This window comes from Grus americana, chromosome 8 (assembly GCF_028858705.1).
Source record: "Grus americana isolate bGruAme1 chromosome 8, bGruAme1.mat, whole genome shotgun sequence".
In the NCBI taxonomy this organism is placed as follows: domain Eukaryota; kingdom Metazoa; phylum Chordata; class Aves; order Gruiformes; family Gruidae; genus Grus; species Grus americana.
This window is the reverse complement of record NC_072859.1, coordinates 11,572,860-11,586,416: the sequence shown is the minus strand read 5'-3', so window position 1 is coordinate 11,586,416 and position 13,557 is coordinate 11,572,860. Positions and strand designations below refer to the sequence as shown.

Sequence of the window (13,557 nt, the reverse complement as noted above, 5' to 3'; positions counted from 1 at the left end):
ATTAATATAAAATAAGTAATTTCTCAATGGTAGAGATTAACTTACAATGTTTAGATTTTTTTACTAACTCCACTGCAACAAAAATCAAAATTTGAGGAACTGTAAGGAGATTCTGAGATCAGGGAGTGGCTAAAATGAGAAGATTTTTTCTTGAAGGATTTAAACACAGAAAACAAAGTACTGCACAGTGAGATGAAACCAAAGATTGCATTGACCAGGTTCACATAAGAGATCTAAATGTATTTTTCAAATACAACTACAAATCTTTTTTTAAATGGTTCATAAAACTCTCACATATGACCATACGGAAGACATTTTAGCCTTGTACATCATGCGTCAATCTTCCTGATCTAGGTTCTGACACCATTGCATACAACTGTATTCTTGTTTCCGAACAAAGATGTTATTTCTCCACTTTGCAAAGCTTTTCATTTGTTTAACTTCTAAAGAGGCCATTATGGGACCAAAACAAGAGAAAGAAATATCAATTGCTACCTACCTTTGACCAAAGCATCCTGTCTCAGAAATGCAACGCCAAATGCTAAGAGTTTAAGCCACAAAAACATGGTTATTTCTGGAAATCAGGTGTATCCTTGTGAAACAGCATATGTGTCTGTCTGGAAAGCAAAATAAACGTTATCTGTCTGCAAAAGAATTTCTCAGCAAAACTTGAACCAAAAAGGAGAATAACTAGGCACATACATTGCACTGCCTGCTTATCTGTGAAGGAGTGACTTCCTCTGTTACCCCAAACTAACCACTCTCAAACTCGCTATACAGTTCAGTGATGTCAGAGACAACTACTTCTTCAAAAAAAATTCTTTCAGTTTCCAGGAAGTCAAGAGGGTTTTTCTTAACTTGCTGCAGTAATGCTCAGCTTCCTTAATTCAAACAAAATAGATTATTTTCAGCCATTTCTTTCTTCTGAGGAGCTAAACAAGACTTAACTTTTCAAAGGACTGGATTAAACAAACAGTCATTCTTTCTCTTCATATTCACTTTTCTATTGCATACATTCACTGAGTCCCTTCTATGTTATGGATGCTTCTCGACATTTCTGTTGAGAGAAAGAGAAACCCCAACCATCAGTCAACAAAACCCTTATAGCAGCAACAGGGCATTCATAAAAAGATGTACCGTGAAGTGACCGCTGATTCAATGAAAACCCTTTAAACATGGGATATATTCCTGAATCTTTCTGCAAGGATGCGATTCTAGGTATGACAGTAATACACAACAAAAATGGATAGAGGCAGTCTAATTTTGTTTTCTGTAATGTTCAGCTCCTAAAGAGATAGCTCAATGCAATTCTTTACCACAATAGTGCCAGAGGATTGTGGTCACTTTCCTAGAACTGATGCAAAGTACACCAAAGACATTTTCCCTCACTGCATGCACCGAGATAGTTCTCAACAACTTGATAACAAATGTCCATTATATAGTATATTACAAAGTGAATAAATGTTAGGATTGCTTCTCTTATTGGAGGTTTCAAAGGTTTTAAAAGAACCAGCACAAGACAGATAAAGAAGCGAAGAGAATATATTTGTGTTTATTCTTTGTAAGTCCTTCAGAGGAAAAAGTTAACACAGGAAAAAGTTGCACAGATTCACATAATAATTCACAGATGACATGAGTGAATCAAACTCCTCGTAAGATTAAACCCAGCTTCTACATGTCTGACTGAGTCAAGTCTTATAACACAGGCCAAAATCTTAGCTTCCATTAAGCAGTATGCCTCTATACAAACCGGCTGTAAGAATAATTATATCGCAAACATGTTCAGAACAAAACTGACATAGTGATATCACTCTGACACTCCAGAGACTCCAACTTTGATATACAATAACTTCATCATCCTGGAGTTGCCACAAATTGAATTTGGACTATAGCCGTACATAGTCTGCAGCACTGACATCTTAGTCCCAGTTATCCTAGACAAAACTAGGTTAACAGGAGGGCTGAAGTGTGCCATCTGATGAATAGAGTGCGTGATATCCTGTGGAGAATTTCATGTAAAGGCTCTCAACGAGGACCAGGTTCCATTTCTACCTGACCTACCCCAGCAGTTTTATACAACCTCCACTCAGCTTTTCAAGCTGTGTCCCCAAGACACAGTGGACTTTTTCTGTGATATTTACGTAGCCTACATAGCACTTAAATATTGCAACATATCATATATATTATTTAGTGATAACATCTCACACTCTAGCTATCATACTATTCACATATAATATCATTACACTCATTTAACAGTTGAGAAACCATAAACCATCAACTTAAAATTACTGACCAAAGTTACAAATGAGACTCACGGAGGATTCAGAGATTCAAACCATGTATTGTAAGTCTCAGCAAAGTGCTAAAAGGAAAAATCTGTCTTTCTGAGAGCAGATCCTTCAATCAGCAAATTATTTCAGTGCCCATTTTCTGGCAACGAACCATTGCTCTGTAACCGAGAGAGAACAAACACCTTCACAGAAATTACATAGTGTCTTTGATTTCAGATTAGTCTCAGATATTTTAATATTCCATCTGCTTACAGTGCATTTGAAATACAAATCTCAGTAGTCTATTTGACATTTGTCTATATGGACGACTGAGGAAGAAATAAAGGATATTGTGGTACCAAAACACTGGCTTTTCAAAGACTTTAAGAAGCCTATATTTTTACTGAGAGATGCCATGTGCCTTTTAGTCACTAAGTCCTCAAAACAGCTGCAGACCTGGCCTAAGAAGGAGGAAGGAAGTGCATGACAAGAAGCAAACTCTCTCAAGATTTCTCCCCTCATAATAAGCCTTTGAAAGCAGGTAATTATCAACTACATACACAAAGGTGGACGCTACACAAAAGCAAGTTCAGATTTAAGCAAAAAAACCAGAATCAGCCAAAGGGAATCAGTATACTGTGCTAGCATTTACATTAGTCAGAAAAACCTAAATGTCGGAGGATATAAAGCTGTGTATATATTAGAGAACTTCAGAACTGACAGAGTAATCTCAGCTCTATTGATTAAAAAAGGAGGGCAATTTAATTCCTCTCAGCCACAGGGAAGATCAGGAAATGGTTGCTGTAGACTTGTTGAGTGGAAAACCTGGTCCATAAAAGCAGTTGCTCCAGAAAAATAAAGAGAAGATGGTTTGAAAGGGAAATTGCTACAGTGTAGGGCTGGCTGATGGCCAGGATATAAGCTCTTCTGTTTCACTCTTCTGTCAAGGAGAGATTGTTTGGTTTTGCTAGCTAAGATCACCGCATTGTGAGCAAGTCAAAGAACAGACTACAAAGTATTGAAATTTCGGTTCTAGTATGGTTCATACCTGTGCTGAAAGCAATACTATAAAGATACTATAGTAGGATTTTACACTCATCTTCTTATATTGAGCTCCATATCACATAGGTTCAGACTGCAGCTTTCTATAAATTAATTTATTATGGCTACACCAACGTATTTACATCCCATATATTATTTCCTATTCGTGGCTCAGCCAGAATTAATCACAAATGCGTTTAAGGCTATTAGAACACATAAAGTCGTTTCCCAAAGATAAACTGCAGTTTTCTTCCCAAGGATAAACCCCCAAACCATGATTATGTCAGTATGTAACTATAGTGGTATACTGCACCTGCGCTGGAAAGAATCAAAGTCAGAACCATCAATTTGTACTATTAAGGATTTCTAAAATAACATTAAAAAATGTGTAGATGCTTAAGTTACCCATCTCTTTCAAAGTCTCTCTCTTTGGTAAGTTATGAAGAAAAACCCTGTAAGAAGAAAATCTTTCCTTGTCTCATTCACCTATCTTGCAATACAATAGATTTGTTAAATTACCATAAACACGTCTCCATATTCTGTGCAGTTAAACATCAGTTCAAAGGGCAATTATATCACAACTACAATAAAATTCTAAATATATGAAGTGCCAATAACAATCACTTTTCCTTTCAATTTACATCTGAAGCCTTTGGAAATGATCACAAATGCATGCCTCCTGCTTCATATCAAAAATTTAAAGAACAGAGCCCTTGAAGTTAGAGAAAAGAAAGGGAATTCAAAGTAGAAAGAATTAAAGCAGTACACCCTTGTAAATATTGTTATGAAGCAATTCACATAATTTTACATGAAAATACATTGAAATCATGATCATAAAATAATTAGATTAATTCTGTACTAAAGTGGTTTGACATAAATGTTTGTTATATGACACTAGTTATGCCATTTGAAAATATTTCTATCCTGAAGCTATCATATATTTGCAGATAAATTAGCCATCCCAGATCTGTTCTAAACCTTTAAACTAAAAAAAAAAAAAAAACCCCACAAAAAACCACAAACAAAAACCCCACAAAACTGGAAAAGCAAACAACAAATGAAACTAACTCACAAGAAATAATAAACATAAAATGAATTGCATTTCAGAACTAGTTAATAATTTACAGAAATACATGCAGGCTATATTCAGCTTCAACACCTAAAATACATCACAACTGAGTTTGATTGACAATCACCAAAAAATGTTTGGCTCTACTGCAAGAGTGAAATTAAGTCTCAAAGAAACATACTATTAGATTCTGTATATTCAGATACTCTCCCCTTGAAATAGATTTCTGAAACTGATGATGTAAGGAGGGAGAAAAATCAAATTATTCTATGGAAAGATGCAATGAAAATTCCCACTGTTTTTTATTTGCATTGATTTACAGATGATCCAGATGTCCCACACGACAAAAATAATTGATGAATAAGCAGATGATGATAAAGATTATATCAACCCTCATTCCCAATTCTCTTTCTCTCCCACCTCTGTAGTCCTTGGCTAGGTTTAATAAATGCTCACAGCATTTGATATGAGCCCTTGAACCAAGAGTGCCCCTCTGGCAGGGAAGTATTTCCCTTCTAACCACATATCCAATGTTCTTGGCAGAGTGACTTGAGTTAGATGGAAAGAGGAGCCCAGACACAGATGGACCTTTCAGTGCCAGCCCTATACTGTTTCCCTAAATGGGGGGAAGAGGAGGCCCTGTTCCTGCTCCCAGGGCTACATCTTAGCCCTAGGCCTAGCCTATTGTCCCCCCGGTTAAGCCAGGAGAGATGTCTGGTTGTCTTGCTGCTAACGAGACCGCAGCATCGGAGCAAGGAGTTATGATCCTCAAAGCACCACACATGCCCATCTTTCTGCACAATCTCTCATAACACATTGGGCAAAAATGCTGTAGTTACTCAGTAATGATCCTAGATAGTGCAAAAAGCTCTGCTCAGATCCCAAACAATCTTAGCACTTGCTGAGAGAGACCAAGATCTCTAATAGCCTCCACAGCCACTGCCAACTTCCTTTCTGCCAGGAGGTGTTTCTGTAACTCTGTTTTCTAAGTTGTGCTGCACAAAGGCATCAGATTACAGAGTGTACTGGGCATGGTGTGATCCTCAAACATTGCTACACAAAGCATTTCACATTTTTTACTTCTGAAGGCATCATTACTTAGCAGTGGTCCTGCTTGGCCAGGTCTTATCACACTGTCTAGGCAAAAGTAAGGCAGAGGAAGAGAAATTTCAGCTGAACTTGCTTGATTCTGTAGTTAAGCTGATTTCCTTTCCTAGGGTATTTCACTGACTTTCAGCCAAAACCAAATGGACAGCCTGGGCTGTATGTGCTTTTGCAGGAGCTCACAGGGAATGAAGTCACCCATGAAGGCAATTGTACTCAAGTAGGAAACCTGCAAAAAGGGGGCACAGCATTTTCAGTACATCTAAGAAAGCAGAAGGATGAGCAACAACTGGAGAGTAAAATGGTAACCGTGTAGGCCAGATAAACATAAGCACTTCTCCATAGCTTGCTGCTCTACAGTAGCTTTACTAGAAGGTGGTTCAGGGTGTGTGGCATCTTGCTCTTGTAGGACGGACTCCCGCTGTATTTCCTCACTGCAAGTAAGAGCGGTGGGTAGGGAGTGGGAGAGAAAGAGAGAGGGAGAGATGGAGGGAGAGAGAGAGAAAACAAACACATGCATATGACACCTCTGCCCTGAACAACTCCATCATATGCTAATGCTGCTAAAAAAATCCCTTACTATTCTTTACGGAGAAGCCAAGGAGCTAGTTCCTCTTCCAATGAAGGGTAGAAGAAAGTAGAGAACAGCCATAAAAAACACCACTATCTACCCTAGAGGCAGGTAGAACACAAACTCTTCATTCATGTAAGTGATTTTGAAAGGTCTTGAAAGAATAAAGCGCAGAGCATGTAATTAAATAAAAATGAAACTCTCTACATACTCCATACATTGCTTGGATTTAAAGTTACGCAGACTTTCTTTGTTTTGCATAACTTTCCTTGCACGGAAGTCAGCTCATATGGCTCCTCAGCTCAGTTACACTAATATTCAGCATAGCTCACATCAGAATCATGCAGTTCCACAGAATCTGAAGGCACACACCTTAGCAAACACTAATGGACACAGGATAAATTAATCCCAAGGGCAACTCTTTTAAATCAAGGGAGCAACCGCCATAATGGATTTCTTCCAGTAAAATTAATTCGACAGCCTTACTGTGAAAACATTGTTCATGCTAGAGAATATATGTTATAATACTCTTGATTTTTTGTGGAATATTTGCTAAGTAATCTATTTTACACGTACTTTTTCAGTCTTGTTTGCAATTGCCAAGAACTATTTCTTGAAGAAAGAAAATATTTTTACTTAATATGCCATATTGGATCAAATTATTTTAAGGTCGAGAGTAAACAACACAGCTATTTGTGCAGGCATACTGCTATGCTGCTATCAACCCTCAGGCAATGATGATTTGACACAGATTCATGGAATTATAGAATCATTTAGGTTGGAAAAGATCTTTAAGATCATCAAGTCCAACTGTTAACCTAGCACTGCCAACTCCACCACGAAACCATGTCCCTAAGCGCCACATCTACACGTCTTTTAAATATCTCCAGGACTCAACCGCTTCCCTGGGCAGCCTGTTCCAATGCTTGACAACCCTTTTGGTGAAGAACGTTTTCCTTGTATCCAATTTAAACCTGTTTCCTCTTGTCCTATCACTTGTTACTTGGGAGAAGAGACCAACATCCACCTGGCTACAACCTCCTTTCAGGCAGTTGTAGAGAGCAATAAGGTCTTCCCCTCAGCCTCCTTTTCTCCAGGCTAAAGAACCCCAGCTCCCTCAGCTGCTCCTCATAAGACCTGTTGTCCAGACCCTTCACCAGCTTTGTTGCCCTTCTTTGGACACACTCCAGCACCTCAATGTCTTTCTTGTAGTGAGGGGCCCAAAACTGAACACAGTATTTGAGATGCGGCCTCACCAGTGCTAAGTACAGGGGCATAATCACTTCCCTAGTCCTGCTGGCTGCACTATTTCTGATATAAGCCAGGATGCCGTTGGCCGCCTTGGCCACCTGGGCACGCTGCTGGCTCATATTCAGTTGGCTATCGACCAATACCCCCAGGTCCTTTTCCACTGGGCAGCTTTCCAGCCACTCTTACCCAAGCCTGTAGCATTGCCTGGGGTTGTTGTGACCCAAGTACAGGACCTGGCACTTGACCTTGTTGAATCTCATACAATTGGCCTCAGCCCATCGATCCAACCTGTCCAGATCCCTCTACAGAGCCTTCCCACCCTCAAGCAGATCAACACTCCCACCCAACTTGATGCCATCTGCAAACTTATTGAGGGTGCACTTGATGCCCTTCTCCAGATCATTGATAAAGATGTTAAACAGAACTGGCCCCAGTACTGAGCCCTGGGGAACACCACTTGTGACTGGCTGCCAACTGGATTTAACTCCATTCACCACAACTCTTTGGGCCTGGCCATCCAGCCAGGTTTTTACTCAGCAAAGAGTAAGCCCATCCAAGCCATGATCAGCCAGTTTCTCCAGGAGAAGGCTGTGGAAAACAGTGTCAAAGGCTTTAGTGAAGTCCAGGTAGACAACATCCAGAGCCTTTCCCTCAATCCACATCTTCACTTCATATGTTGCCTACATGATCTATGCTGTACCTGCTCAGGACAGAGATTGTATTTTGGTATCCCTGAGGCACTATTCACAATCTGGACCAAAATGAGCTATTAGTCTATGATAAGCTCTCAGAAGTGTCAAGCAGTTCTTTCTTACACATAAAATCATTCCAGGATAACACTAGGCACAGTTATTGTGAAATGGGTGTTCTTGAATAGCTCTGTTTAACATGCCCCTTAGAATTTGCTGCCCTTAGATAGTGGCAACATACCCATAAATACTGAGTCAGATTTGTGCTGAACATCTGCTCCTCCTCCTGGTTTTGAATGAGTGCTGGATGCTGAGAACAGCTCAGGATTTAGCTCCGTATACAGTATTCAAAAATTGCACAATGAATGAGTTCATTTCACATTTTGAAACATCAACTAAACATTTCTACCCATAGCATCTTTTCTTCATATCCTTCCATCATCTAGTTTGAAAGGGAAAATGACAGGGACAACATTTATTTGAATATTTGCTACACATGGACCACTCCTCCTTATTCAGAAGAGCCCTTCAACAATGGCAGATTGTCTAAACTTAGTCCAACTCTCTTTTTTTTTTTTCCCCCAGTTTCATTTCTCCTAGTACTAACCTCTAGATTCTTATAGACACTCATATGACTTTGTCTCAGCAAATAAACCACCACAGCTTTAAAAAGCAGTGAGCTGAATGCCAGGCAGGGAGCTGTGCTCTGTGCAATCACACAAACTCAGGAGGAGTACTGCAGCTGGAGGTACTAAACAAGCTCCCTTGTGCAGGATCCCCGCCTACTACCTTCACCAAATCCACCCTGCCTTTAGCAAAACTGATTACTTGCTTGCTGATGGCTTCCCATTCGCTAATCTGTGTCTGCTAGTGAATTTTCCCAAATTATATGCAAAATTATACACTATATGACACTCCGCAGTAAATGCTCTCTTACCTGCACTATACAGAAAGTCATAGTTGTGCCATATTTGCAGAAGGCCTGACAGAACATGAGTCAAAGCAATAGTAGCACCAGCCAACACAAAGGAGCCCACACAGAAAAAGAAGAAAATGCCTACAGAAACAATCTGTGCCAAAGTATTTCCATTCTGGTTTCAAAATTACATTCACGTACTTCATTGCAGTTCACGGGGCATCCCCTTATCTCTTGGGTACTGTTTTCTGTGTGCTCTGTAGCATACTTAAAGACATGCCCATTTATTCTGAAGCTAGTACACCCAAACAGGGTGGGGATTATTTTTTTTTTTAGCTCAACTTCAGCTGAAGCAAGCCAGGACTAGTGTCAGGGTAGGCTACTGAACCTGTGTTTTGCGCTGTCTTTTCACAATATGATACTTCTGAGCTAACTGCTGGTTAGTCTGTGTTGCAAATGAGTAGACCAGCTTGCTTCCTGTGAGTTCTCTGTCCATTTTTCAGTTTTTCCCAAGTAGGTATCTTTTGTGATGTTAACTTACATATTACTTTCTTCTAGCACTGTGTTCTGCTTCCACACAGACTTCTTCCCACCTAGAATGCCAGATTCATTGTCATACACTATTAGCTATGCTCTGCAAGCCCTCCCAGTGTTTTGCTATCTGTCAGATGACAGTGCTTATGTCCAAGAGTATTTGTGTTCATTTTTCCAATAAGATACAGGATAATTTTAGACCAAATGCTCTCCTAACATCCGAAGTATGATTATTTTTTGGATGGAAATATATTCCCACAGCTGATTGCAGTTGTTATGGTACAGAAGCACAAAAATGTCTTTAGGCAAGGTATTTACAAGCATAAACCACAAATATTTACCTAGAAGGCTGGTCTGCTTACAGTGATGCTGTTGGTCATCTTCTGATAGCCCGTCTCTTACCTGTCTCTGCATTTTGACATGATTTTTCTCTCTGGGGTTGTCCAAATGGGTTAGACAGACATCTCTAAAGATAAGCATGTGGCAAGCATTACTTCTTCCTCAGTGGCTTGTCAAGAAACTACTGTTATAAAGCTAAAACAGTCCAGAAGATTTCTATAATCTTAACTCATCACTCATCATATCCATCTTTGAATTTGAAACATTAGGAAATCAGACTGATCCCATAGACTTACCTTGCACATCAGGGTCTATGTCACATCTCCCTTCCTCAGTTTCCCTGCCTGTAAGCTCTTCAATTTATATCTTTCACACAGCGCGCGCGCGCACACACACACACACTGTAAGCCATCTTAAAATGTGGCAAGTTCAAAATGCTGATACTCAGAGAAAGTCTGTCTAAAGATACACTGGTTGTCTTTGTTTATTCTCACACTATAAAAACAATAAAGTAATTAGCACAGGCAGTAAATTCAAAGCTTCTTTAAAGAAAAAGTGTTATCAAAACTGGAAGGAAACATTGACAAATAGTTCATTAAAAGCAGAGACAAACTTTTCTGATAAGTTTCTGTAGCATAAATAGACTTCTGTAACATTGAAAAATCTCATGAAGCTATATCCTGGGACATACACTTTTGAAATATATTTTTAAACTATTGTCCCAGAAACACTTTCTATTCAGTCTTGTGAAAGTTCATGTACCTTGCTTATTTGCTCCTTTAGTAGAAGTGCTAAAAAAGTCTGATATTACCACCCATATTACCACCTATCTTCCCTGACTGACACAAAAGGGGCGGGGGAAGGAATAAACCAACAAATTTTAGAATACAGATAAGAAATGGAGGAAGGGTTGGGAACAGAAGTAAAAAGTATGTGAGATGCATTGCAGTAGCATGGAAAGAAGGTTACTTGCTGCATGTTATACGTACTTCTTGGTCAAAATATTTGAAATTGATTAGTTGCCTGCAATAATAGTTATATAAAATCCAAATTTACCAAACTATCAGCCTTCTCATTTTCTTTGCTACCTCCATACCAATTTTATCCTTTCTTTTAATCAAGAAAGTTATTTGTCCTGGGACCTAGAAAACTCTTACTGCACATTAAAAAAGACAATGGATGAGGAAAAACTGAAGGCAATACTAGATTATTCAGGAAAAATGAGATTTGCAGTTAGGACCTACCAAATTTAAGATGGTCTGGATGATCTCTTTAGATCACATACTCATTTGGCCTTCGCCAAACTTCTGCAGTATTCAGAAAGTTCAGTGAAAATTGTCCTACTTGAATAGACTAGTGTCTAGACTGAATGAGAAGTGCAGAAGGTAAATCTGAGCAAAAGTGAGAGACTCAAGCATTTCAGTTTCATTAAAAAGATTAAAGTGAGTATTATATAAAGTAATTTATGCAATTTCAAATGCTTCTCTATCACTTCTTGTTAATGGGCATAATTCAAGTCAGCTAACAGAGGTGCAGAAATATTGAAAATATATACTTTTAAAGCAACAGCCAGATCAACAGTAGGCTCTTGTGTGAGACACAAATTGTGGCAGAGAGCCAAGTAAATACTTGAGTGATTTAAAGACAGGTAAGAGAAAAGACAGCACTGGGAAATTAAACACTCTGAAATAAAAAGATTTGTTTCATTATTTTTGCTTTATAGCTTATTTCTATTTCACTGTAGGATATTTTGCAATAAACACTCAGAGAAATTTAGCACAAATTGGCTATTTTAACTGTGTCAGAAAAGCACAAGAAACATATTGCTGGGGCCTTATAAACACATACAATATGTTTACTGCATACAATGCAATGGAATAGCTAGAAATAGCCATAAGAGGATGGTGGAGGAGGAGAAGGGAAAGCTTGTAATCTATCAGACTGAAACAACAGTCCATGCTGTGCTATTCCCCAAACACCTGGAATTCTCAGAGTATGTAAACAATGAATCACAACAGGAGTAAAACAGTATCAGATTCCTTTAGTTCAAGGAAAAAAACCCTTTCATGTCTCACAAAGAAATGCTGCAATTTCACAACAGCTAATTTTGTAATTTGTGCTCACGTGTACACTGCCAAAAAATCTAGTCACTGTCAAAAAAAAAAAAAGGCCTAGTATCGCTATTGTTTCTTCAGTTTGTTTTACAAAGTGATAAAGTGTTCGCAATATAAATTCTGGCATAGGAAAAATAGTTCATTTTTCCCACATCAAGCACAGTCTGACATACTAACTGAGGTAATGTGCTCTCCCCTTCCCCAGATCAGCATAAAATATTTGCACATCCTCTTTCTGCCTTATAGCAAGTGTTATTTCCTATGCTTAGTAAGTTAGGAAATATCACATAAGATGAAACTCCATGCAACAATTATTTAGCAAGACCCTCTATCTGTCTTCTCAAAAGAAGATCCTCTTTAGAGTTTATGAAATACTGGGTTAGAATAGAGGCATTATTTAAAACTGTTTTTTTTGCAAAACAAGAAAAATTTGTTAACTAAACATTGCCAGTTCCAGGAGCAAAGTCAGTCTATCAAGTCTGTAAACTGGTACACAAAAATTAAGGTTTTTCCTTCAGACAAAGGTATACTGAGAAAGATATCTGCCTCATTTCAGTTTGACATCCCAGCTTTATTTTCAGTTTGCTGACATTCAGTAAGTCATCCCGTGCTGATCAATGAAGACACATTCTGCAGGGGTGATGTTTCTGACAGATTTTACCCCCTCCTCCAGCACACTGTCATTTTAGGTGGAAGAGAACAACCACTATGGAAAAATACAGATTCACAAAGATGTTTTTCTAAGAAAAGCAATTAATCTGTTCATTTTCCTTTCCTTTCCTTCTTCTACTGTAAACAGGAACATAATTTAAAGACATATGTTAACAGCGAACAAAATAAGACCAGTCTGCCCTCCACTGTTTCTGACCCAGAAAATCCTTTGTTGTATTCCTTACCCTTGGAACCTTCCGTTCTCCAAGTTTCTCACAGTAGCCTGAAAAAATACCTACCAACATCTAAACTTTCTCACTACTGTTCACAGATAGCTTGCCACCTTAAATCATAAACCTTTAGGATCAGACTTACTCTTCCCTGAAGCTGGAAATAATATCTTTTGCATACTACTACAATTTTCAGACAGTGAGAGTGCCAAATACCAATCCTGTGGAAACCAAGCTCAAATCAAATCCTTGACTTTGGGGCGTTTGGGGCAAGGTGGAGAGTTCAGTCTTCATTCCATTTTGTTTGCATGAGGAACACAAGCAGGGTGAGAAAAGAGAAGTTCCAAAACGAGGTGGGAAGAGCTTTTCTCTGTTGTTTCCACAGTGGCCTCTGCTCTGCTTCAAGGGGTAACGGGAAGTAGAAAAAGTGTTTTTGAGAAAGTCTTGTTTTGATATATGTCCTGGCTCAATGTTGGAAAGTTGAAAACTTACATATTCTTTGAACAGCCATATAACCATGTGAACCTTCTGAAGATCATGCATCTTTACTTATTAACCTATTTTAAAGAGTTTTATGCTTTCATTAACATTTAAATTAAGGAAAAAAATAGTTTGCTTTGCATGATCTATAATAGTTAAATTGTTTAAAACCAGTTTTATCTACACCGATCTTCAAAACCTTTAAAATTGCTAATTGATCAAGTAAAAGCTCAAAAGGAAAAACAAAACCCAAAAGTCTTGTCAAATAGATTATTTGTTTTGAATCCAAACAAATACC

At 38.5% G+C, this 13,557-nt stretch overlaps 1 protein-coding gene across 11 annotated transcripts in view; it reads right to left on the bottom strand.

Moving 5' to 3' along the window:
* Positions 1-12,833, bottom strand: part of PTPRC (protein tyrosine phosphatase receptor type C) — a 77,481-nt gene extending 64,648 nt beyond the window's left edge. For 4 of the 11 annotated variants that reach the window (XM_054833358.1, XM_054833362.1, XM_054833361.1 and 1 more), the window contains exons 1-2: positions 703-781; positions 500-617 (exon numbers count right to left, since the gene is read on the bottom strand). In XM_054833358.1, the coding sequence (XP_054689333.1) occupies positions 500-566 (67 nt within the window). In that variant the 5' untranslated portion in view covers positions 567-617; positions 703-781. Of the gene's footprint in view, positions 1-499; positions 618-702; positions 783-9,786; positions 9,912-12,794 lie in introns of those variants that run through there. The other 7 variants (XM_054833354.1, XM_054833356.1, XM_054833359.1 and 4 more) reach the window with 4 other exon arrangements.
* Between the last annotated feature and the right edge of the window lie 724 nt (positions 12,834-13,557).